Raw genomic sequence first — 27073 nt, 5'->3', positions numbered from 1 at the left:
CGTCAGGCCCAGGTCAGGTATGCAGAATTTTCTACAAGTTACATTTTCTTTGATGTTTTTCATTATAAATCTGTCAATAAGCAAGTCGATCACATTATTGGATGCACCCTTGAAATTCAAGAGCCCTCGTTAAACCATAAAACGCTTTAAATGCTCATCACAGGTACAAAAAAAAGAGCCAAAAAGTAAAAAACATTCAAACTCGAGTCACACTACAACACAAGGCTGGATCGATCATATTATAAATGGCTGTGATCATAAAGAAGATTCTGTCGATCAAGTACATATTTGCTTGCTCAGAAAAATCATGGAGAGTTTGCGGCACTGTGTAAACCTTGAAGTGCATGTCGTATGCATTTATCATGCAGGCTACGCAAAATTACATTCCTATTAAACGTATGTAGACCATGACCATTGCTAGTAGTACTAAAGTGATTGTAAACTTTTAGAGAAAAGTATCGATTTAGTCGCCAGTACTCCTGGATGTGTCCATATGGATTATATCATAAAAAAAAACCGTCGAGTCACAGCGGGTAACATCTCTACGATTGTCTCTCTGATGGCTGGCTAACCTCGAAAGAGTCTGACCATTAGATCTGATAATAATATGTCGCAAGTATACATCCCTTACAACATATTCATTTTAAGCATAGTGTAAACGATTCATCCAAGGAAAAGGGCCTTTGTTGTCAACATGTCACGATGATCTCATTACGGGGAAGATGCCCTTCTATCATGGTGAAGGGTCTCACATTTAATTTTAATGGAACTTTCTAGTTGGGTTATTTTAGATCAAAGCTTCAGGAGGTGACTCGTCAGTATCGTTTGTCCAAAGAAATGCAAAAAAAGATAAGATCATTAAATTAATCACAAGTTAACGAGAAGATCACGAAAAGAGGCTGACAAATGACCTCTTACGCAGTCAAGTAAGTTGTTTTCTAATTAATCGGTTACACAAACACCAAGTTCAGTGGGCGTTTCCGTCACTGTCGATGCTGACATTTCACGATCTTGCATGCTGATATCTATATAATACCTTCTAATCTTCAGGGAAGCAATATTTTCGTGGCCAAAGGTAGGCCTACGACGAAGCAGAGGGAAACATGGCACTTTTAAAGGAGATTTTTGGAGTTTGTTCCGTCCTGTTTATCTTGCTCGAGGCACGAGCCACCGTTGGATATTGTAAGTATCCGTGGTTGACTGAACCTTAAATTTTTTTAGAAACAAGATTTGAAAATATCCGTGTAATCGTAGCTTGTTTACGTGCCAGGTCAAACTAAGAGATCTTAAAAGACCTACGTTATAACCCAGTGTTTATACTGATCCGTTGTTTCTAAAAAAGTGCCATAATTTACGTTGATAATATTGATGAAGTTTATGCTGTACATGTCCTCCGACACTAAAACTGAATATCGAAGGCCTGAGGCTGGCGACTTACCCGTAATTGTGATAAGAGTAGTTTTTTAACAGGTTCTTTTTGTTCCTTTTTTTTCTCTTTTTTTGTTGTTGGAGAAAAACGCTTCCAACTCCGTGAAATTCATTTGTGAGGCGTTTGTTGAATCGGACATCTGAATGTTAAAGTTGCTACATGGTTATCATTATTTACGTTAAAAGTGAAGATCAACTTCTTTGCTAATTTAGAACTAAGTGGCCTGGGTATTCGACTCTGTAAAGGCCATAGTCTGGAGTGACATGAAAACCTTCAATTATACATTTTTTCTTTTATTCTTATTTGGAACAAATTTCATCAGTGAGAAAATTGTTATCATCTTCACCCAGAGTCAGAGTTCTTGCCAATCTTCTCTCCAGCAGGGGAAGAAGTATTACGTGAGGAATGTTTGAACTTAACAGTTGAAAGACGCTTAAGAAGAGACCGAATGATAAGGCTAAGATGTCTTAGTGCTAAGATAAATACTCTTCTAGAGTCATAAGGCTAGAAATAACACCATTTTATCCAAAAAAATGTAGAACTTTGATACGGAGATAACCAAATATTCCAAACTCGGGATGAGAAATCAAGTCGCGGCTTGAAAGACTTAAAACATTCGAATTTGGAGAGGTGCTTACCCTGGAATGCGTTCTATCAAAAAAAAATTTGTGAATTTCCTTTTTTGGCTTCATAAGTGGAAAAGTACGTGCTGTTTTGTTATAAAAAGGAAACCGCCGCATGATTTTTTTTTGTTAGTAAAAATAGAAGTAATAAATGTCTAGTGGGTCTAGACAGTTATATGCCGCTTTTACTGTGAGAATTTTACATTACGCGCGCAGTAACCAGACCCCCTACGAATGAGAAGCTACACAATTGTAGGATCTTAAGGCGCACACGTTTTGCCTTGCTTGCACAGCGCTCAACATTTGAACTAAAGACTTTTTCAGATCGTCACAATAGCGGAAATAGTTCGAACAACTTGTTCTGGGGCGGATTGAAAGTTAGCCGAAAATAGCTCTGAATTGCCATTTGTGTGAGACCTTGAGATCACTACGTGATATCACGCGCGAGAGGTCACCTGATTGCAAAAGTCTAATCATTAACGTTTCTTAAATATGCCGTCTGCCGAAAGGGTTTGTTAACTTTCTTTACACCTGATTACTTTTCATAGAATTGCTATTACATCATGTGACTCACAACTATCACAGATTGGAATCATGTGATATGTTCTCACCCTAAATGCAGTTTCGTTGTTAAGATAAAATAAAACAAAAGTAATTCACTGATTTAAACAGGCGATGTCGTTAATCTCCAAATTTAACTTTTAAAGGAAAAAGATATCAAACTGCTTCGCGTTTATTATGGGACATTCAGGAATAACAATGAGAGCCAAGGGGCGTGCTCGGTCAAACACGCCAACCACACATCGAAAGTATTACCGATTATCTAAAGCAATGCAGCTGAAAATCAAACGGCGAAAGCATATTTGGTTTTCTTTGAAGACCACCGGATGTTGAGCGGTTGGAGAGGTTGAAAGGCGATACATAAAAAATTTACGGATGTGGGTGATTAGATAGGCCTAACTCAATTTAGTTGAAGTTTGGTAAAGAAAACGGCAAAAACAAACGAACGAACAAAAAACAACAACAACAAACAAACATGTGGATATTATTTTTGTGAGTAGTTTTATCGTTTGCTCTGTGACCCCCAAAAAAAGTCACTGAAAAAACATCGGAATCTTTAAAATAACAAAATGTCAAATCTAAATTCTTAGATACTACGGAGCCACTGTGTTTCTTCAAAAGAGATCACGATGAGATTGAGCCTTTATAGAAAGGAACTATTCCGTAACAATGACAGTTTCGTTTTTCCTATTTTTCCTTCTTCTCGTTGATTGCAACCATAAGAAGTCGTTCGAAAAAAAATTAAAAGGGTAGTTTGAGTACCAATTCTCAGGGAGACAATGGTAAAATTTACTTTCATTTAGTAGCGTGTTTATACCCTTCTTCGCCAATTGGCGATTTTTATGGAGTTAAGTGATTGTTTGGGGAGTTTGGTGGCATTCCTAGTCCATAGCGTAACTGTGGTTGATGGGCAAGAAAATTCTGATGAAGTGATTTGGCACAAGGCTAATGTAAGTCAAACTGACGTGATGGGTGATTTTGTCTTATCTTACTTGTGTTCTTTTATTTCTTTCTTGAAGCAAGGTCAACGTGCCCTGCAGTTTCGATTGTAAACAACGATTGCAAAAGAGTTTACAATCGCTGCTCGTCAGACGAAGCTTGCTCAAATGGACTGAAATGTTGTCCATCTTCTAGAGATTATGGCTGCTCTCTTCGGTGTATTAAACCACGAGAACTCGGTAAGTGAAGATCCAACACGGATTGTTAGGGGGACTGTATGTCGGTATAATTGTTAAGGAATACAGCAAACTACACCTGATCAAAAAGAAAATAATACGAGGTCCACTTCTTAGCTCGTCCCGATAAATTTTCGTGTCTGCCCAGTATTTGAAGTGTTCTTGTATTTGTACGAAGCGTGCGAGCAGGTTGGGAGTGAGGCCAATTCTTGTGAGAACCTTTGAAGACCAGTTGTCGACCTCATAACGAAAATATTTAATGATTTTTCCGTGTTTGTTTTTTGGAACATGTATACTCCTTACTTTGTCTCCATTTAAGAGGCTCGCGATTCGTTTGAGCTCCTTTAAATTGAATATTTTAAAAAGATTGAAAAGCTATCAGTAAGTTGCGTTTCATGACCTGCACGTTGACACATGGATAGTGGAAAAAAAAGCACCGATGTACAGTTGTACTAAAAAATGGCGATTATCACTAGTTGGTGATTGAGAGAAATTACGAATTTTGAGAGGCTAAAACATTGGAAAAGTAAGTAATAAATTTGTTCCGAAAATCACACGGAAACAACAATACATATTTCCGTAACAGCCTTCTTGGTTTATTGTCCTTAACAACTTTGCCTCTGAGCTACTGGCAACTTCAGTAATTCTGTTGTCAGTCTCCAATTTCACCAGATGATTCAGTTCTTACTGAAACCCTTTGCTAAAGATTGATTCAATATTTCAATGCAGAGGGCTGCCCCGAACCCTTAGACTTCGCTTTCGTGGTTGATACTTCCGGCAGCATCAGTAGACGGAACTTCGTAAGGCAGAGAGAGTTCATCGAGCAGATGATCGATGGTTTCGACATATCAGAAGAAGGAACCCATGTTGCTATAGTAGAATACAGCAGTACAGCGTCTGTCGTGTTAAAATTTAATAGTTTCACCGGAGTCCAGCTGAATGCAGTTAATCTAAAACGACAAGCCCGTAAGCTTCCCCATCAGCGTGGATATACCTACATAGATAAGGGTCTGCATTTGACAAACACGGAGGTGTTTTCTGTAAAAGGTGGAATGAGACCAAATGTTACAAAGGTAAGAAAAGGAAGAGGACTGCTGGGTAGTTTTTTTGTACTTAAAAATTAATGACCGGTTTTGATTTGGATTTCACTGCTCCAAGCGTAATCGGAGTTGAGAACATGAAAGTTTATCACTAAAGGGCTGTCGCCGGAAAGAATCAAGGTAAAGTTGATTGAAAGTCATGAGAATCATGACCAAAAGGGGAAATTTTTCCTTCCTTAAAATAGGTTTAGACCCTAAAGGCCGGACATTTACAGGAGGTTTAACCCCAACCGCGGTTTTACGCAAGCAGTGGGACGCACGTCTTCTCTATAAGAGGGATGTTTTCACTAAATAAATGTCCTTGCACTGCTAGCTTTCGGCCCTTTTGACACAGGTAACAAAAATAAATGTTCAGATAAAAGATTCACCTAAATTCAAAATATTTTAGAACGTTAAACAAGGGGTAAAGTTTGTTTAATGAACCGGCCCTCCAAGATTTCATTCGTAATTCACCTTACCGTCAATTCTTATAATATTTCTTTCCCTGACTGTCGTCCGTGCCTGGAAGGGTGGATTATTTGAACGTTTCCCGGCGCGGTTGGGTTATTTGAAAAGAAAGGGTCGTTTTTCCAGCGGCATACAAGTGCTATATCTTTAAAATTTTTAAGAGCGAATTTTTTTTATCACCGCGTGGGAGGTGGCACATGATCGGAAAAATCACTATCCTCATATTTCGCTCAGAGATACCTTAGGGTAAGTCTATAAACGTGGTATAATGTTTTTGTTCAGAGCTGTTTTTATTTTCTAGAAAATCACCAAACACTGTATCGAGCCCCAACCGCCATAAAATGGCCGAAATGAAGTCGACGAGTAGGGCAACAAAACCTTTATTCCTCAAAAGCGCAAAAGAAAGAAAGTCTTTCTGAATTTTACCTATTTGTATACGAGGTATTAAAAAATGATTTGAATCTAATAACGGGCTTGTTGACATAACTACGAATTATTGGCGAATATTTGAAAATAGCCAAAATTTGATTGATTAAAAATCACATTTTGGAGCAGTTTTTCAATAAAAATTTTTCCTACCTGGTATAACTCGGAATCACTTGAGATGAGCATTTTTACAAAGTGGAAAGAATGTTCTTTCCATGGATATAAAAATTAATTTGGGGCTCTTAATTACTGCGAAGAAGTAGCCCGGTCTATTTCGTGCAAATCGCAATGCCGCCATGTAAACAACCGCAGATAATCCAATTAGGCTTTTTATTATCGAAGCCATAATTCCAGCAAAATCTTATCGCTTTGACCTATACTAGATTGTAAACTGGATTTATTAAGCTCACCTGGCGAAAAACACCTTTCTAAGATTGGTTCCTTGCCTCAATCTTGTTATAAAGAGACTTGACAACAGCTTCGATAGTACAGCACTACAGGCGGTGTATACCAAATCACAGTGAAAACATCTCACGAAGGTTCCTGCCGGAAACGTCGCATTGCTGGACATATTTCAGCTTGGAACACTTACATTTTACAAGTCTTCCTTTCACAATAAGAATGGAAGTTTGTTTTTTATAGAACGAGCCAGAGCATCCTGACAGATGAAGTGAATCATTGACGTTCGTCTTTTGCGATGGTGTCACGAAATAACATGTCACTCGAAAGGAGGCTCGGTTACCAATACGCTCTTGTTTTCTTTCCTTCTTATCCCCTATTTTTTATTTCCGGGAAAAAGTTTTAAATCCAGAATTTAAAATTACCGTTGTTTGCATTTTTTAAGCGCGATACCACACACGGACATTCCTAAGGTATTCTTCAATGCAGCGATACTTAGATTGTGGTAAACACGAGCGAGCTCTAGAGCGCGAGACCTTAACAGACAGAGCTGTTAAGGTGTATGGAGAGAAACTGGAGGGAGAGACCCCTTCAGTACCAGAGTTTATTGCAAACAGTAGACTTGACATCATACCAGATTCGAGCAGAAAAGTACCAATGGGCTGGGCACTAAGGGCTGGTGCCCCACGAAAGAGATTTACTTCCAGCCAGAAGGCCTATCTTACTGCCAAATTTAAACTGGGGGAACAATCAGGACAGAAAGCAGACCCTGCATCAGTTGCACGTGCGATGGTAAGCGCCGAAGATGCGAGTGGTAACCGCCTAATTACAAGCGACGATTTCCTTACAGCAAATCAAATAGCTGCCTTCTTTTCCCGACTGGCTGCGAAAAAGACCCTCCAGGATGACGAGGAACTGTCTGATGACGACTTGGAGGCCGCTGCAAGTGAAGCAAGAATCCAAGAGCTGTCGAATGCGGCTTTAAAGGAACTGGCGCTTAGACGCCCTATCACATATAATGCGTACAATCTTTGTGAAATGGCAGCAAAGTCCAAGTTAAAGAGCTTTTCCATTTCATTGTTGAAGGATATTTGCTTATTTTTTAGCATTGATATCAGCGATATCTCCGTTCATCGTAAGCAGCCTTACATGAGCAAGATCGAAGCCCTTTGTTTTAGCTGTACCTGTCAGCAGTGACGAACTACATGTAGCTTGAATATTGGTTTCATGGACCAGGAAAACACCTAAAGTATATGACACTGTATTCTTTTCCTTTCTTTCTTTCTTTCTTTTTTTGCTTTATAAAACCCATTCAGTTAGCTGGTATGGAGGAACTTCCTGATTTCTTGAATCTCCGAGGGTACGCCGCCTCTATCTTGTCGAGAATTCGGGATCTCAAAGAATGGCCGATTAATTGTTTGATTAAGGGACGGGAAACAACTTTTTCCGAGTTCGAGTTGAGAAAACTGTCAAGTTTCTAGCGATGGCCATTATCATCGTAGCAATCAAGGTACAAAATCGAAAGGTTTAAATTGATGAGCACGCTATCGTAAGGAAAATTAAAAAAAAACAACAACAACAACAAAAACAAAAAACAGAGATTGTGTAAGTCCAAAGCTTTAAAAAATGTAATTGTAATGACCTACATTCAGGCGATATCAAATAACACGTACTGTCTCGCGGCCTGATACAAGCGGCCGACTTTGTGACTCGAAGATTCACGTTTTTAGTGAAGTTTAACGTTCAAAGTGCTTAGATAAAGCACGAAATTGTCGGTAGAATTTTTCCAGTGTCATTAGAAAAGAACGCCTCACCGTGGAACCTGTCTGCCTGCCACTGAAGGTCGTGGTAGACCTTATCGATCCACTAGGGACACGTAGGTGATGTATATAATCACGGAACACTAGACAATTAACTTCCAGTTATTTTAGTTAACTGGGAAGTTCGTCATTTGAGAGGTTACGCATGACGTTTGTTTTTCCCGCGAACGTCAAAAATTCAATTTCTGTCGTCTGTCTTAAGGCGTGTGTACACGGAATTAAGTAGGTTTGTGTTTGTCGTGAATGTGTTATTTTATTTTATTTTATTTTTTGTGCAGGATTTTTTTAAGAATTCCATAAATAGGTAACCAAATGAAAGGCAAGCTTGCGTTTGCCGTTTGCCGTTAAACGTCATACTTAAAGTGCCTATTGATAAATATAATCTTTGCAAGCGCGAAGTCGTGGAAATAGAGTCGATAACAACGCATGTATAGTCAGTACCAGGGGGTGACTAAATTTACGAAAACGTCAAAAAGTAGTTTTTCAGAATGGCACTGATTCAAAACATTCAAAAGAGATCTACAGCGTTTTTTAAGTGAATTCGCGCAGGTTTTTGTTTAAAGCATAACACTGACTAAGAAATAAATATTAGTTGGCCCTGCACTCGGTACAGCGATGTCTGCAGACGAATGCCTGTCTGGGTGTCCTGTGCACGTTTAGCGTGATTGCGTGACAAACATGAGTGATGACACACGACTTCGTTGGTGAACATCGTTGTGCCATTTGGGGAGCCAAACGTTTCTTAACTGAAACTGTAAGCAATCAAAGCATCTTGGTTTATCGTGCAAAAAAGACTTTTGTATATACTGGAGTTGTATGGAAGCAGAAATAAGTTAAGAGGTGCGATGGTCTGCGATGATTTATGAACAGCTTCGAGTATTGTAAATGGTCAAGCCGGACGTTGTAAACACTTTTCAAGTGAACATGGCGATTTGAAACAAAAATAATGGAAACATCATTCCTTAATCACTGGTTTCAGAAGGTAAGGGTAACATATTGAGTTTCTGATAAAGCACAGCTCAAAGCGGTAAGATTTTGCAGAAATTATGGCTTCGATAATAAAAGAACAATTGGATTATTTGCGGTTGTTTACAGGGCGGCGTTGCGATTTGCACGAAATAGATCGGGCTATTTCTTCGCAGTTATTAAGAGCCCCAAATTAATTTTTATATCCTTGAAAAGAACATCGTTTCCAATTTTCAGAAATGCTCATCTCAAGTGATTCCGAGTTATACCGAGTAGGAAAAATTTTTATTGAAAAACTGCTCCAAAATGAAATTTTTAATCAATCAAATTTTGGCGATTTACAAATATTCGCCAATAATTCATAGTTATATCAATAATCCCGTTATTAGGTTCAAATCATTTGTTAATACCTCGTATACAAATAGATAATATTCGGAAAGATTTGCTTTCTTTTGCGCTTTTGAAGAATAACGTTTTTGTTGCCCTACTCGTCGGCTTCATTTCGGCCACTGTTATGGCGGTTGGGGCTCGATACAGTGTTTGGTGATTTTCTAGAAAATAAAAACAGTTCTGAACAAAAAAATTATACCACGTTTATAGACTTACCCTAAGGTATCTTTGAGCGAAGTATGAAGGTAGGGCTTTTTCTAGGCATGTGCCACATTTTTTTGATTTCACGCGGTCTCCAGAAAAATTCTCTCTTAAAACGTAAAAAGATCACTTTCACAAGTGAATGGCTCAGAAAAAAAGATCTGAAAGGTCTAAGTTTTAAGTTTCTTCAATGTATTTTTTGTGGTTCTTTTTGCTACTTTTTGCTGAATTTTCCTTTTACGAAAAAAAAACCAAAAACAGAAAACAAAAGAAAAAAAACAATTTTTGCCCCGGAGGAAAAAATTTGAACAAACCAATCTTTAAAAGTTCTGATGCGAGGTGGGTGCCCGGGGTGGTGCCAGGGGGATGTTGAGGTTTCGAGTTGATCGACGCATCAATGGAGATATTGAATAAACGAGGTTGCATCAGTTAAAAATTCATCTTTCTTTTTAAATTGAAGCTAATTTGTCATTTTAGAACTCATCCCCAGTTTTTTTAAAAATTTTTTTATAGAGATTAAAGGAGAAGTATATAAGTTATAACGATACAATTCGTATTTTCACGATTTCTGTGTTACACAAAACTTTACCACTTACGGCATGTTGAGGACCCAGAGATCCACCTTACCTTATAGAAAAGTGTCTTTACGTATGTTTATAAAACTTTAACAGTGGAGACCGTCATTTCGATAACAACTGAGTAAACTTGGCGCACACTCAAAAGGACTGCTCACTGTTCTCAAGTCGCTGTAAGACTACGTATCGCGAAAAAAAAAATCTTTATTTGAGTCAAGACTGCCTTTTTGTGGCTCCTCGTTGTCCAGACGGATCGACAAGGGATGGCAAAAATAATGTCTTGATCAGGTTGTAAAGCAAGGTGCAAGGTTTAAAATGGCGGTGTTCTTAGTTTTCTCGAAGTGACTATCGTCATTATTGACAAAAAAACGTTTTTAGAAAATTTAAAAAACATGGAGTGTAGAGCATACTTCTTTAACTCTTGACATAATTGTCTCCTATTTTTGTATAGATCGTTCTGGTAATGACCGATGGAAGACAGACGGTGGAGAAAGGATTTCTTTCCTCCGACATTCTCCATGACTCTGTTCAACCTCTGAAAGACAAAGGCATTCGTGTGATTTCTCTGGGTATTGGAACAGGTACCCTGCTGTTTGACCTTTTGACACTTGCTTCCACGGATGAGGATGTGTACTCAGCTGCAGATTTTAAAGAGCTTAAAAATTTGGTTACAGAGCTGACTGAAAGAAACTGTCCAGGTATGGTGTCCCTTTCAATATTAGCCACATCCTTTTTTAAGGTGAAGTTGTTTCCTTCGTTGATGCAATTAAAAGGCAAACGTATCCAGAATAATGCGTAAAAAATAGGGTTTGAGGAAGACAACTCTATCAAAAAGCATAAAAAATCAACAAACTTAGTCTAGTTAACTCTGGGAAACATGCAGATCAAAACAGAAGTATTTTGAGAAATTTTGTCCGTTACCATTTCTGTTTCTTTATAATTGTGTTAGAAATAATTTCCTGACACTCGTTGTTCAGTTGACTATTTCTTTTATTCCCTCTTTTATTACTCAAGTTATTACAACGAGGACTAGCTTTGATCTCTCTAGGGAAGTGTGGGTCACCGCTTACAAAGGTGACACTTACTGAGCTGTCAATCTCTAACCTTCGTCATGCTTTTACACTTAAATAGCGAATCACGCTAAATTATGCAGAGCGGAGTACGCATACTAAGTGGATACCTTCGCGATGTTTACGTTTTACGAAATGTCTTTCTAACTTAAATCTCTTATGGTCAAGTTCGGGTAAAACAAAAACAAGCTTGATAATATAAAAATTATAATAAACTTACTAACAGAATTAAAATCATACTTGAAAAAATATCTTAAGAGAAAATAGTCCTTGAAGACTGTTGCATAACAGCAGAATAATCACAAAATTCGGACAAGAAAGGGCGTACCCAAGGTACCGCCCCTAAAGAGCTACATGCTAGTCGTATAAGTTATCTGATTACAAATTCAGTGCGGAAGATGAAAAGTACTATATGTTTACACTTAAAGTCACCTCTAAGTAAAAGAGGTGTCGAGCGTGCTAAATTATGCCTGTAAGATAAGACTGCCAAAAGGAATATGTAATTATAAACTGGCTTATTATAATTTTTACTGAGTGGTTTGTGCTAATATATTATTTTAATTTATTTTCACGTTCAAATAAGTCAAAAATCACTTATAATGAAAATTATTGCTAGATGCCAATTTTGTCTTTTAACAATTGCCACCCGATAGTTTGTCGATTTCTCTGATTGCATTCAAGACTCAAGAGAAATAGGAAAATGATTAAGCTACGTCACGTATTTGAAACTCTGCATAATCAGATCCTTTGCAAAGGGCAATCCATGAAAGAGCTCCGTCTTAATCATTTTAATCTTTTTCTCCGCGAGGAAAACAGCAAAACGATTGCTTGGTAGAAAAAGATTCACCAAAATTGGTTAGGAATAACAAAGATTATAAATGATTGTAAGTGGCCGACAAAAAATTTAGGCTACATTTCGTGATGCTCATATTGAAATGCAGCATCTCTGGGTCGCAGGGTCAATGTGCGTCCTTTTGAGGGTAATAGCCCTGATCTACCTCATTAAATACTTAATTCTATACCACAGTACATGGAAAATGGTCTGACTGGAGAGGCTGGGGTGAGTGCACAGTACCATGCGGTGGTGGCCAACAGACAAGATATCGGGATTGTGACAATCCTCGTCCGGCGTACGGAGGAAGGCAGTGTCCTGGTGCCAGCGACGAGACACGTCCATGCAACGAGTTACCATGCGCCGGTAAGGATATGATTTGACTGTGCCGAGCCTTACTAAAGAGGAATAATGGGAAGGGTCTCGATGAATTATATTTAAGTAAAGTGATTGACCTTGTGAAACCTACATTTTAGAAACAGTCATGTGTTTTATTTAACAGTTGATGGGGGCTGGACCGAGTGGAAACCGTGGGAAATATGTCCAGTGACTTGTGGAGGAGGAATACAGAATCGATATAGAACCTGCACAGATCCCCCACCTTCTCATGGCGGAAAAAATTGCTCCGGGGAAGGCATACTTACTCGTCCTTGCAACGAGGAGCCCTGTCCAGGTATGCAAACATCAGTCTTATATCCAAGAAAGGTCAGCCATGAATATTTCTATTTTCACTGCCAAAGAGTAATTTTTTCTTTTCATCACCGCTTCTTCATCAATCAATCAATAAATCGGTACTGCGAATGAATTAGAACATGGATTATGAAATAAAGATAGATTAGAAAACATAAGAACACGATCGCTCATTTCAGTTTTCCAAATTTTGAATCTTTTTCGTGCTATACTGATGCTATGACCCAACATCCTCCAGGCTACTGGAAAGTGGTCGCCTCGGTCTAGAATCGTCCAATTTTCATGTAAATCCTCTTTTCTTAAGTTTTTGGGCGGACCACACTTACTCTTTAGTAACAAGACGATTGACTTGGTTCCTAATCGCACCATAAAAGATAGTCCTTTGACCAGGAGGCATAGATAAGAATAGGCAGATATAGACTGCTTTAGACTTAGACATACTTTTATGATGATCGTCCAGTGACGATCAAGGTAACCAAAGTGATTTGGTCCAGGATACAATTGTAGTCAGAGGTCATTTCTACCTATTTCAAATGAGAAAATGAAAAACGAAAACACCATACCTCAGCATATGCTAAATAGGCAGAAGGTATTGCCATCTGGCCAAAAAATATCTGTAAAATGCGTCTTTTTTCACGTGACTCCTATGGATGGCACAGTGTAAGGACGAAAAAGCATATACACTACTTTCAAGGTGGTTGGTTTTCTATTCTGCAGTTAATGGAAACTGGACTCAGTGGGAAGACTGGAGACAATGCAGTGTGTCGTGTGGTGGAGGAACACAGAGTCGTGGTCGGACCTGTACTAATCCTCCGCCGCAATTTGGTGGTCGAGACTGCACTGGCGAGAGTCAAAATACGCGGTCTTGTAACGACCAACCGTGTCCAAGTAAATAACTTATTGTTACTGTTTCAGCGTGGCTCTTCCCTCGTTCTCTTTCATTTTTCTTTTACACATTCATATGAAGTCCTTTTTCTTGGAGTTCACTTCTATCACCTTTAGACGAGTTAATCTTTTCATACACCATCTTTATGATGTGATAGTGAACATAACACAATAACTATAACCACCACTAACGTGAAATGTTGTTGGATGCATAGTTGATGGAAGGTGGACAAGATGGAGTGATTGGGAGGCTTGCTCTAAATCGTGCGGTGATGGTACTCAGTTGTCCCGTCGATCATGTACCAATCCTTCCCCTGCGTTTGGAGGAGCTGACTGTGAGGGAGATAACGTACGGTCAAGGCCGTGCAAAGAAATGGAATGTCCTGGTAAATACCGATGCTTGTTACGAAGTGAATCATGCTTTGTTTGATGTGCTTGAAACATCTCAATGATGTTCAATTTTTTGTCCAGAGCACCTTAAATGTTTATCAGAGGTTTCTTCTTATCTCCTGGTCATGGATTGCGGAAATTTACTGCTATTCTTTTGGAAATATAAAGCAGTTTTTTTTGTTGGTTTGTTTTTTGTGTTCTTCCTGGGCTGTTCAAAGTTTTGATGAAGGTTCTTTCAGCTGATGAGTAATTTGTTCCACAGTTGATGGAAATTGGACCGATTGGGGATACTGGGAGGTCTGCAGTGTGACTTGTGGTGGAGGAGTGCAAAGCCGAACTCGGACTTGCACCAATCCCTCGCCACATTTTGGAGGCCGTGACTGTGTTGGAGAAAACGTCGAGGAGCGTTCATGTAACGACAACCCATGTCCAAGTAAATACTTCTTACTATTCTATTTATCACTGTTCACTGTACGCTATCATGTTTTTACATTTCAAGACCGATTCTTCTAACATTGCCTAACGTGTTTTGTTTCTAAATCAATAAGTCAAATAATTTGTACTTAACTATCTCCGAAAAAAGGAATTCATACCTCCTCCACATTTGCTCCTTTATTCTTTGATCATTCTCTGAAGTCTGAAAAATATCGCAAGTCTAATGTCTCCCTATCACTACATGTGTAGTTGACGGTAGGTGGACAAGATGGGGAGACTGGGAACAATGTTCCATGACATGTGGTGGTGGAATTCAAGCGTCCAGCCGATCATGCACTGCTCCTGCGCCTGAATTTGGAGGAAAAGATTGTCAAGGGGACAGCTGGCGTTCTCGAACCTGCAACGAAGAGGAGTGTCCTGGTAATTACGTTTAACAAGGCGCGCACTTCTAATGATTTAGATTGCAGAATGAAAATATTATGCTGTTCGTGTGTGTGTTATTGGAGTTTTGCTTTGTGAGTGTAATTGATTCAAATATACTTCTATGCCTCCTGGTCATCAATAGCGAGCCGCCTGAATGCATTTCGTGTAGTACTCCGTGTTTGGTGTTGTTGTTTCTGCATGGTCCATCCAAAGTTTAAGGCAGACGTATCACAACGGTGGATTCATTTATTCCACAGTTGATGGAAAGTGGGCCGATTGGGGGGATTGGGAGCTATGCAGTGTCACGTGCGCTGGAGGAACACAGAACCGATTCCGAACTTGCACCAATCCACCGCCACGATTTGGAGGCCGGGACTGCAGCGGAGTAGGACAGGACGTGCGTTCTTGCAATGAAGACCCATGTCCAAGTAATGAATACTTATTTTTTCTCTCGAAATCTACCTGTATATTTTTTTCATATTGATAGGGGAAGCTACTTATTATTCAAGATACACAAACGAACCGCATCAACAATAAAAAGGTGACTGAAAAGGCCACCAACGCCACCAGAACCACTATTTCTTTGTAGGCTTATTCAAGAAAACCAGAAGATGTTTCTCTCCATCTGTTTCATTGCTAGAGGTTACATTCAAGCTTATTCAGCGCCGATATCTATCATTAAGCCCTTCTACCAACTATTGGAGCAAACTGATAATTAAGACATTTGGACATGAACCGATAAGTACAGAGAGTTATGAATTCAGCTGCCTCTGACACGTATCACTTATGAACAAACATTTGCAGTCGACGGAAGGTGGACAAGGTGGGGAACATGGGAACCATGTCCAGTGTCATGTGGTGGTGGTATTCAGCTATCTAAGCGGTCTTGTACCAATCCTGCACCTGCATTTGGAGGAGACGACTGCGAAGGGGAAAGCGTTCGCTCAAGATCCTGCAACGAACGAGGATGTCCTGGTAAATTCGATTGACAGTCTTCCACTTGTACTTTTCCATGTTATTCATTATCACACCCGTACCAAAAGAGAAAGAATCATTGTCAGTTTGCTACCTTTTGCGCATTTGCCATATGTAACGGATGGTTTTATAAAATCAATCTTCTCCTATCTTCTGTGGCGATTTCTCTAAGGAAAAATATTTGGTAACTTTGAAAACAGGGAAGGAAGCTTGAGAAATCGATTATGCGCTTAACTTAGAAGAGACGTTCATGATTTCATTCTTGTTCTCATAACTTAGAATTGCCAATAATGATTTCCTCCGGCTTTTTAAAATTGGTATTGTTCTACCTCATCCTGATATCGTGATAATCATAGAAAAGTGGGTATCATTTAGTCTCTTCCCTCCACTTACTTTGCTAATTTTCTTTTCGCTTGATTAAGCTGACGGAAACTGGTCAGAATGGAGCGAGTTTACCCCTTGTACCCTTTCTTGTGCCGGTGGAATACAAAATCGCTCCAGAACATGCACCAACCCACCACCGAAAAACGATGGAAAATACTGTGCAGGAGAGAGCAGTGAAGTGCGACTGTGCAATACTCTACCATGTCCAGGTAAGCACGTCAACACCTAATTCTTTTCAATACATGTGAATCGTAAGGTCGTTAATTATGAGGTGTACAATAATCGCATGGACAGTAACAGCAGACATAAGTTACACAACTGTAAGAAAAGAAACACGGTCTTGCATAAACACCACCCCATACACACATTCACCTAAAATTCTGTGACCAAAGGTGCTATACGAAAATTTTTTGGAAAATTTGGAATGTAATCACCAGTATTTCCTTTGTTATCTAATAGTCGACGGAGGATGGTCACTGTTCGGAGAGTGGGGCTCATGTTCTCTGACATGTGGAGGTGGAGTTCAAGATCGACAAAGAACTTGTACCAATCCCTCTCCAGCCTTCGGTGGAAGACCTTGTGACGGTTCTAGTATGGAGACCAGATTTTGCCAGCAATTTCCATGTCCAGGTAATTTGAAGGAAGCAATCCAGCTTCATTTAACGACCCTGTTTAACTGTGAGAAAGAAAAAACTAAGGTTCGTTTTGTATTCTAGTCTACTCGAGCTCGCTATAAATCTCGTCGAAAGATATTTGATATAAAGCTGTGAAAAAATATACATTTTTTTTACGGTTTATCGAACTATTTTGTTGCTTCAACGACTTCTGTTAGCGAAAAAAAGCAAAACCAGTATTTTATGTTGCTAACCATGATCGAGATCTTTAAATTCAAGCAAATTACTTTTCTCAATGATTATGGGCTCTCTATTTTCTACGAGCTTCCAAAATCCTTTTTTGCATACTCATCTCTTCTCAAACGGCATGCTGATAATTTTATAGACGTAACGTGTCGTTTCATGGACTGCTTAAATTGCCATGATTCACGTGGTAAACAAACGAGGAAAAACTATCTTCTAAGGCTTAGGAATGGTAGATAAAATTGCAATAAGTCTTAACGTCGGGTAAAAAGAAGAAGTGTCCTGAAGCGCTCTATCTCCTTCAGTAAATGGCAGGTGGACTGGCTGGGACAGTTGGAGCCCCTGTACAGTCAGTTGTGGTGGTGGGCAACAGGAACGATCCAGATCATGCACCAATCCTCCTCCAGCACATGGTGGCGCAGACTGCGAAGGACCCAGCAAAGAGATTCAATCCTGCAATGAGAACCATTGTCCGGGTTAGATTTGGACCTCTTTACTCCTTCTCTGTAGGGATAAATGCAGATTTTCTAGGATACCCTTGAAGAAGCAACAAATATAACCATAAGTCATTCTCTTAAATTAGTTGCAGAATTTTATATCATTGTTTTAGCCACGGTGGTGTTTTAGCTTCTCTACAAATATCTGCATGCAACTAATTTATCCTATTCCAGTACCGATCCAGTACCGATCTTCGGGTGACTTGTTGTTTCTGTGATGTTTCATCTTGTTAAAATTACTCATAGAAAAGAAGATTACATGTCATATGTCTCTGCCAATTTTTTTTCAACCTACTCGCCTTGATCTTTCCCTCGTCATTTTGGTAGTGGACGGTAAATGGACAGTTTGGGGAAACTGGGGCATTTGTTCTTTAACGTGTGGAGGTGGCGTGCAAGACCGTTCAAGAACTTGTACCAATCCTCCACCGGCCTTTGGTGGAGCGCAGTGTGTTGGACCAAGTAGAAGCACGCGATTATGCAACGACAATCCATGTCCAGGTAATGATAAAACAATTGTCTTTTAAAATAATGTAAATAAACACTTAACTCAGTACTCCACAAAATATACAGGTAATCTTTGTTTTGGAGCAGCGAAGTTAGCTCCTTGCATTAATCGAGTGATTAGTCGGCAGCCATACTGTTGAATGGTCGTTCATGGAGTAGTTGCTTGTTTAGAGGTATTCTGTTGTTTTGCTAATTCTTCCTCCGTGAATTCTTCTATCCTATTTTTTACTCATTCTTTTTCTTTTTTCATGCAGAAGTACATTCTGCATTAACATTAACATACCGAGGTGTCGGCATCAAGGGTCGTGGCAGACACAAGTATAATGCGACGTTGCCAAAAGGCTTGTTCTCACTTGCACCATTCATGAATCATGAACTATTTTTCATTTTTTACCATGGCTTTCCTTCTTCAGGAGACGGGAAATGGTCTGCATGGAAACCCTGGTCTCCCTGCAGTGTGTCATGCTCATCAGGAACTCAGAGTCGATCCCGCACCTGTACCAATCCTCCTCCAACCTTTGGTGGTAAAGACTGCGTGGGAAGGAGTGATGAAAGCAAGTCCTGCAACAAGGGACCTTGCCCGGGTAAGTCACCCTTTTCGTTGGGATTTATAATGAAAATCCGGGCTTTAGGAGGCCATCTTAAATGCATAGCTGATATGTGGCCCGTTCAGATCGGGGAAGATTAGATACAGTAATGACAAAATTTCACTTGATTAAGGACATTAAATATCACCTCAAGATGCAAGTTCTTTACTTACACACTACTTTAAAGACGATTTTCTCCTCCACAATGGAAATGGTGATTATTTCAAGAAGAACTGCTCTCATTATGGAGAAATACGAACGGTTGAAATAAAATTCCCATTGTAAACGTTAAATTTTTTGGTCGTACAGACACTACCTTGTATTCGTCTGCATGAAAACACAAACAGATATTTAGTTTTTAAAATAATTTTATTTGATACCTCTCTCTTCGTCAATGAAAAAAACTTCTCACAGTGAATGGAAGGTGGGCAAGATGGAACCCATGGGGCCTATGCCCAGTGAGATGTGGGGGCGGAACTCAAGTACGTTCACGATCCTGCACTAATCCCTCACCCGCCTTTGGTGGAGCAAATTGCATCGGAGATAGACGACAGGTCCAATCATGCAATGAGCAACCGTGCGAAGGTAAACTTTATTTCTATTCTCCCTGAGTGAATGATGTCTATTACTTTATCCAGGAACGAGCAGCTTCTGTTAAAGACAAGAACCTCGCTAATGGTATGAGTCGCTTATGAGTAATTTCTATCGCCCTTAGTGGTGCGTTCAACCACGAAATCTTCACTGGCTAAAGTTTAAAGCTAGTGTTGCCGAGTTTCCCTTATTCAAGCCATCTAACTACTATGTTTTAATTTCGCAGTTCATGGTAACTGGGCAAGATGGCAAAGCTGGAGCAAATGCAGTAAGAGCTGTGGTGGTGGAGATCAGAGCCGAATGCGAACCTGCACAAATCCACCACCTCTTCATGGTGGCAGGCAGTGTTCAGGAAGGAACAAGGAGACTCGCTTTTGCAACAGACGGCCGTGTCCAGGTAAGAGCGAATCGTTCGGCCTGACGAAGGGCTAACAGTCGAAACCTCCATTTTAGAAAATCCTTACGTTCGCAAATTTAATAACTGCGCTGAAAAAACTCAAATTGTCTTGTATTATCCCCACCAACGCAGCATCACCGTTTCTTTAGAAACTTACCCCCTTTATACTAGTCCTGGATTTTATTTTACCTTTTATGAGTAAAATCTGACTCTGAGGGTGATTAGTCGAGGATAAATAGTCGTCACAGTACCCTACTATTACGAGGTTTACAAAACTAGCCAATCATAGCCGGGAACGGAATTATGATTAATAACGAATTGAAATTTGCAAATCAATGGTTGGGACAAAGCAAAACGTTTTCATCGAGTTTATGAGCGGTTCATTCACGTCTCCTGGGACAGGATGAGTCAGTCTTTCGTTATTGGCTTAGTGACTCCGGTAGTCGCTTGAGAATATTTACCTAAGCGTACACAGTAATAGCTTTCAATGTCTCACGTATTCAACAACAATTGTGCAAAACGGACCATCCGTTTAATGAAAAAGCGGAGATAAAAACATGATGAAATTTTGATTTTTCTCTTCCCTGATGAAACAGTCGACGGCAACTGGGCTGACTGGAAACCATGGAGCAGGTGTTCACGATCATGTGGAGGAGGAACACAGGTCCGTTTGCGTACTTGCACCAATCCCCCACGTTCCAATGGTGGATCATGGTGTATTGGGAGCCAACAGGAAAGACAATCCTGCAATGAAGATAAACTGTGCCCTGGTAAATAGTTTGAATAAGTTCATAATGATAGATACCTTGAGCTGTGTAATGATGGTGTTAATAATCAAACTTGGGATCAACGAAACGAATGCTGTGCTTCCTAAGAATTGATGTTTACGATTTAAATTGCAGGTAGCTAAAAAATTTAAGGCTGCCTTACGTTTAGTTCGTGCGTCTTGAATTCTGAAAGGAGAAGCAATTCCAACAGTATCATAAATATGTATATATAGAAAATGCAAGCTGAAGGACACTCGTTGGTACCCACAGCCACATAATGGCTTTTCATCACTTCTAATGGAACAAACTCCATTTTTCTCTATTAGCCCTAATGGCATTTTTCTCAATCGCTTTATTTACTATTACCCAATCAGTTGATGGTGGTTGGTCCTTCTGGAGTTACTGGGGACGATGCTCAGTTTCCTGTGGATCTGGAGTAATGTATCGAACCAGAACTTGTACCAGTCCCCCACCAGCGCACGGTGGAGCACAGTGTCGGGGAGAAAGCAGAGAAATTTATTACTGTGAGAGATCATCCTGCCCAGGTAGCTAACACGACATTACTTTAACTCTATTTTCGTCATTGTTTTCTTTCTCCAAAGACTTTATATATAATGAAGCAAGGTGCTGCGCGGAAATCGTAAAATATGTGTTTGAATATGATTTTGCAATTTTCTGTTTAAAACTTTGCAGAAAAATAAGCGAAACTTGTTCTTAAGAGGGTCATGGATCCAGCCCTTGGTAACCCCCCCCCCAGACATCTACCGTTCCTGACGCCATACACCCCGAAATTCTAAGCATTATTAACCTTAATGTGTTTAAGTTGTCACTCTGACGAAAGGCTAACAATCGAGACATCATCTTCAGGAACGTTTTAAGGCGGCCAGTTTGCATTATCAACTCATTTGATATAACCAAGTTAGCATGTAATATTCCCCACCGACACTGAACCACAGTTTCGTTACGGGAACTTACCCCGTTATTCATTTATGGTTTGACAGTTGATGGTAATTGGGCTCAGTGGGGTCGTTTTAGCCGATGCTCAAGGAGGTGTTCAGGCGGAGTTAAGCGTCGTTACAGATCTTGTTCTAATCCGCGTCCGTCCAATGGCGGTAAGCAGTGTCCTGGCGAAGCGGTGGAAGAAATTCCTTGCAACACAAGACCTTGTTCAGGTAATACTCATTACGGAGTCCCTTTTGATTTAAATTAAATAAAATTATCTCTTAATTTAAACTGACATCTTCTCACAGATTGTTCAGACGATCTTGTCACAGAGTGATCGCCTGAGCTTTAGATATGAATGTTAAGTAGAGTGTAATAACCCTCTCGGTGTTTAAAACCCATTAACGAGGGACCGAGCTTACGACTGACTGTGAGCCAACACTCTTTACCCACGTAAGCTCTTTTTAAGAGCGCAAATCTGAATGTTCTGGCCTTCTTTCCACGAGGAATACTCAAATTTTATCTCTTTATTGTGAAAAATTACAATGGTTCTCACTTCTTTGCTCGAAAAATGGCAATTTTCCCCTCTCTTGCTTTTTTTATCACTTTGTCATCGACACATCAAGGAAACTCATATTTTAGAATATGAGTTTATTACTTCAACACTGTAACCGAAATTGGAACCGAAGAAAACCCTCGTGACATTTTTAGCTCGATTTTACATTCGTTTTGCACAGTTGGCTCACAAACATTGATTAGCTATGTAATACCTATGTAATACATATCCTCGTTTTGATTTTCATTTTAATAGTAAATGGAAACTGGGGCCGATGGGACAGCTGGAGTCCATGCTCAAAAACTTGTGGAGGCCTGGGGCGGAGAATAAGAAGAAGGCAATGCAACAACCCCCCTCCCTCTAACGGAGGCAGATATTGTGTTGGAGACAGTACATTAACGGCCTCATGTGCCGCGTGGTTACCTTGTAAAGGTGAGTATGGAAGATATTTTATCCGCAAACTGTAAATAGAAGTTGAGGAACATAAGTATCAAGTTACTGGGACTTATGGCTCTGTTCGTCTTTAACTAAAATTAATGTTTACTTCAATACTTATCTTGATAAACAAGTAGGTTGAATCTGCACTCGAGATAAGCGGCTCATCCAGCCTGAGCTTATCCCGGTTTTTATAACATGAAGCGACAAGGAGTATTACTACTCCCTCCTGCTACCCCCCTCCCCCCCCCAACAGCATTTCATGGAGAGAGGCACTGTGACAGTAAAATGTTGTTGCTCAAAAACACAACACAATGACTAGGCCAGGTCTCGAACCAGGACCTCTCGACGCGGACCCCAGCTTACCAACCATCTTGCCACAAGTAGGAAATGCCTTTATGCACTCTGAGTGGGTTTGCACCTATTATGCTGTTTTGTTTTCTTAGTGAGCTGCAATATCCCTCTGGACTTTGCTATCATCGCCGACACATCTGGCAGCATTTCCAGAAAAAACTTTCAGCTTCTTCAAAATTTCATTCGTGGTCTGGTGGATAGCTTTCAGGTGGATGAAGATTACACCCATATAGCTATTATAGAGTACAGCACCACTGCTTCTGTGCAGCTCCATTTCAATGACTTGTCTGGAAAAAATCTGACCAGACAAAACGTAAAGGAAAAGGTTCAAAGCATGCCCCATAAACGAGGGTACACGTACATCGACAGAGCATTACGTATGGCAGACCGAGACGTTTTCACATACGCCGCTGGCATGCGATATAACGTGGATAAGGTAAATATATATATTCTCGATCACGATCACAATCGAGCTTTAATTTTAAGGAGTAAGCGACCAGCACTAATAACCTGTTGATTACGCTTCAAAAAAGCTTCTGCTTCAAAGATTTTAGTCAACCATAATGTACTGAGTGTATGTCCCAAGAATTCCACCATTTTCATTTCCGTCGTCTATGAGTTTTTTTTTGACTCATTTTTCTTAATTTTCTAGAATAAATCCTTGCAGGTGTGTCTTATTTACATCTTAAATTTTCGTCAGTCTCTGTAATAAAGAATATCAGTGCTTGCCTGAGATTCACTGTTATTTATCTAATATCAACATTTTATCAATATTTTGTCGAGAGAGAAAAACTTGACGGAATTTAGTACAGAAATTTGGATCTCTTTGCGAACTTATGGTTTGACGGTTCGAGCTCACTCTAGGCTCTTAGTAAGTGAGCTGCGCGAAAGAGCGCGCTAACGAAAAGCGGTATTGCGGTTGTCAGAGAAACAATTATAGAATGACCCCTATGTTCTAGATCTTCACTTAACCACCCGCCGGCCCGCCAGCATATTTTATGCGTCCACAAACAGAGAACCCGTCATAGGCTAGACAGCACACCACAGCAACTGAATTCGATTCGTTCACATTTCGATGGCATCAATATCTGCTTTGTCATTTAACACGTTTGACATTTGACTCTGTTAGGTGGCACTCGTAATGACGGATGGGGTGCAAACAGTTGAAAAGAACTCCGGGAAGTCAGACATCGAGATTCTTACCGAAGCTTCAAAGCCTCTTAAAGAAAAGGGCGTGCGCATCATTTCGCTTGGAATTGGAAAGCGGGTCAATAGGAAAAGTCTGGAGGCCATTTCCTCAGGCAGAGACGTGTACTCTTCACGAACCTTCTCTGAACTCAAAACATTAGTGAAGAAATTAAAGAAAGGAACCTGCCATGGTGAGAACAAAGGAATTGATTAAAAATAGAGAGAGTTGTACACACAGAACTATAACTTGCGGCCTGTGCGAGGCGTTCAGTGAGTTAAAAATGGAGCGAAGAAGTAAAGAGCGCGATAGTAGAGGTGGATTAAAAAAAAGCGAGGGATCTGGAGATTGGGGCATTACGCGACTCCTCCGCTTCTATGGCACTGTTTTTTATCCCGCTTCGTTTTATTAACTGAACGCCTGGAACAGGCTGAAGAACCTGACCCGGACAGAAATCCGGAAAAAAAGCTTCCCAACAGTAATATCCAGTTTCATTTTATTTCGCTAAAAACCCCATTCTCCTCTGCTGTTATAGTTGTCATCTACAAACACGCAGGTATTATCACAAACTTCAGTCAGTTAAAGCGTGCCATTTTTTTTAACGCTGAGTTTCCTACTAAAACGTTAATTTTCCAACCTATTTTATTAATATTTATGTCACTGATTGCGTGTTTTCAAATTTCTTTTCTTTTCTTTTTCAGCGACAGCGGCAGGCTACAAATACGTAAGACGTACAGGATAGATCTGACATCACAGATCATTTATCGCCTCGCAATCCATTCAGAGCCAATCTCTGCTGTAAAGTAACGAGCAAAGGGAAACAAAACAGACTAACAGTATTATGTTTGGGAGCTTCGGTGAACTGACAGGTTGTTCTTTTCCAGGCGTAATATTATCATCAATGCAAGAGATTAACAATCCACTAAATTGGTTTACTAAATTTGATACCCACTGACCTGTCATTGTTAACCGGTGGGGAGGGGAGAGGGAGGATTTTAGGTGGGGGGAATCACATGGTATTCAGTCAAGGGGAACAGCAGGAGATCAATCGTTGAAAAAAGAAATTTTAATGGGGCACAATAGAAAATTGACTGCCTTAGACGGGAATCATCCAAATTCTACAAATCCTTATAGGGGGGACCAGGTAAATTTTATTGTGCATCAACAAGAGCCCATCACAAGTGATAGGCTCCTGGCATCAACCAAGCCCCACCCCCAACCCCCCCCCCTCCTTCCCACGGCGATAGACAATGATTTTTCCCTCATGGTGACAATAATGATGATGATGAAAAAAATAATAATAATGATAATGATAATACCAATAATGTAGCCAAGCGTCAGCTAATAAATGCAATAAATTATTGTCCAAAACTTCGGAATTTTCAAAATCAGTAAGTTCTAGATTTAAAAAGGTCCCAGTGGAGTTAATCGTTAACCGTAAAACGGCAGAAAAAAAATTAAAGGAATAAAGAAACCCAAATTAAAATTTTAACCGTGGGTTAGCGCTAATAAGCCTTCGAACAACTGGGCCCTGAAAGTTAACAGGCTAGTTAAAATGTTTTTACAGGGTATGTTTAGTTTATATTAGACTAGAATAGAGCTTAAGAGGCAATACCACGTATTTCATGTACATCATATGTGGGGACAACGGTGAGTTGAAAGCCTTAGAACAAATGAACGTGCACGTGAACTGCAAATTCTCTCAAGCGAAAGTGACGAAATAATGAAGAGTTAATTCATTGTCAGACTTAAGGTAAAGTGCTTTCCCGAAATCGATTGATTTTTATTGCTATTTAGAAAGAATGATGAAAAATTAAATTGATATTAAAGTTAAGTAGCAACAGCATCTTGAGCGGTCGGACTCCAAACAACAACCTTATAGTTGACTATGGACTCCGCTGTTCGAGGTTTAAAGCGATGTGTCGGTATGTCTTAGGTCGCCTTGAACAGTAAATTTGGTTGTACACAGTTTAAAGGGAAGCATGCGTGTGTTTCAATATGTTTGCTTTTAGATTAAAAATAAATAATAAATGCAGAGAAGGAAATAAAACTACAGTTATCCAAGCTGCAATTTCAAGTGAATATGACTTGCAAATCAGGTTCGACATGTATGTGAAAGAGGGTGGAGAATTTAGAGATAATGACTGAAATAGGCGTGGAAAATGTTTTTGTTTCGGTCTGAAATGAGACTGGGATCTGTGGAACTGAACAAGTATTACGGGCTGTGCTCCACGTCTTCTTAGCTCGGCAAAGAGAGGCCGATTGAAAAAAACTCTGAAATACCACACCCGTATGGGCAGCGAATGCAGTCACAAAACTGGCGCCATTCCAGCTCGGTCCTCTCTTGTCGTTTTCTCAATAGACCTCCATAAAGCGAGTGGTGGGTGGAAAATTTTTTTGTCGCAAGTAGTGTTTTGCAATTGATATCGAATCTTCATTTAAGTAGGATTTAAGCCAGCAAGTGTATTTGTCTGTTTTTTATTTGATTTCGTTTTAAATTATTATTCATCTGTTGTTTTGTTTTTATTAGGGTTAAACTGTTTACAGTTGTTTTCATATCCTTGCTCTGACTGGCTAGACACGTCTACAGACATTGCAGTAGTCTGGGCAGTGTCCATGTGCATAAGAGAATTTTCTCGATTTTCACGAAAAGTACGACAGCCAAGAAATAAATTGGATTTAAGTCTTCGTATCACCGTTTGTGAAGTACACTTCTGCGCGACATTATCTTATTAGCATTTCATATTCAGTTGACCGTCCAAGGTGTGCGAACCGGCTTCACTGGCACTGGTGATAAATTGTGTGTGACCGAATAGTTGCAGATACTCTCATGATAAGAATAGCAATGTCAGATCGTGCTATTTGCCTCAAATTCAATGGGTAGAAAGTTCAGGTGAAGTGATAAAAAATTTTTTGAGGTTATCAGAAGAAAACAAAGCAAACTTGTTTTCCATCCCGAGTTCCCGCTGTTAAGTGAGGTTTTCAGTCTGTTAAACACCTCTGCATCTGTTTTGAAGCTTTTTATGCCATCTCTTCGAATGGATTTCTTTGTGTCTGTGTTCGAAAAAATATTCTTGACTCGATTCTTCCTTTAAAGCCTATTTCCGCATAAAATAATTTTTGTCAATCAGTGAAACGTTAAGACATCTGACGAGCATTTATCACAATATCGCCAAAGACGCAGACGGAACAAAGACCTCGTTC

At 39.8% G+C, this 27073-nt stretch overlaps 1 protein-coding gene across 4 annotated transcripts; it reads left to right on the top strand.

The window, feature by feature from the left end:
- Positions 1–957: 957 nt before the first annotated feature.
- Positions 958–25933, top strand: LOC113681015 (SCO-spondin). 4 transcript variants are annotated; one of them, XM_089181681.1, is made up of 26 exons: positions 958–1182; positions 3633–3791; positions 4518–4861; positions 10564–10810; positions 12210–12380; positions 12517–12687; positions 13422–13592; positions 13805–13975; positions 14242–14412; positions 14664–14834; positions 15095–15265; positions 15642–15812; positions 16235–16405; positions 16656–16826; positions 17359–17529; positions 17878–18048; positions 18468–18638; positions 19056–19226; positions 19459–19629; positions 20226–20399; positions 20771–20941; positions 21398–21568; positions 22150–22326; positions 22776–23119; positions 23813–24062; positions 24571–25933. In XM_089181681.1, exons 1-26 carry the CDS (start codon positions 1104–1106, stop codon positions 24609–24611), a joined length of 4722 nt encoding a protein of 1573 aa, XP_089037807.1. In that variant the 5' UTR covers positions 958–1103; the 3' UTR covers positions 24612–25933. The 4 variants fall into 4 exon arrangements, with proteins under 4 accessions (XP_089037807.1, XP_089037808.1, XP_089037809.1 ...); XM_089181682.1 differs by lacking the exon at positions 17359–17529; XM_089181683.1 differs by lacking the exons at positions 13805–13975; positions 14242–14412.
- The last annotated feature ends 1140 nt before the right edge of the window (positions 25934–27073 follow it).

The sequence above is a fragment of the Pocillopora damicornis genome, chromosome 9 (assembly GCF_964200805.1).
Source record: "Pocillopora damicornis chromosome 9, jaPocDami1.2, whole genome shotgun sequence".
Lineage (NCBI taxonomy): Eukaryota > Metazoa > Cnidaria > Anthozoa > Scleractinia > Pocilloporidae > Pocillopora > Pocillopora damicornis.
This window is presented reverse-complemented; position numbering and strand designations above follow the sequence as displayed.

Coding starts and splice junctions, on each gene's coding strand:
- LOC113681015 (XM_089181681.1), top strand. CDS start 1,104: ATGGCACTTTTAAAGGAGATTTTTGGAGTTTGTTCCGTCCTGTTTATC. Junction 13,976..14,241: donor CAAAGAAATGGAATGTCCTG/GTAAATACCGAT, acceptor TTTGTTCCACAG/TTGATGGAAATTGGACCGAT. Junction 20,400..20,770: donor TGAAGATAAACTGTGCCCTG/GTAAATAGTTTG, acceptor TTACCCAATCAG/TTGATGGTGGTTGGTCCTTC.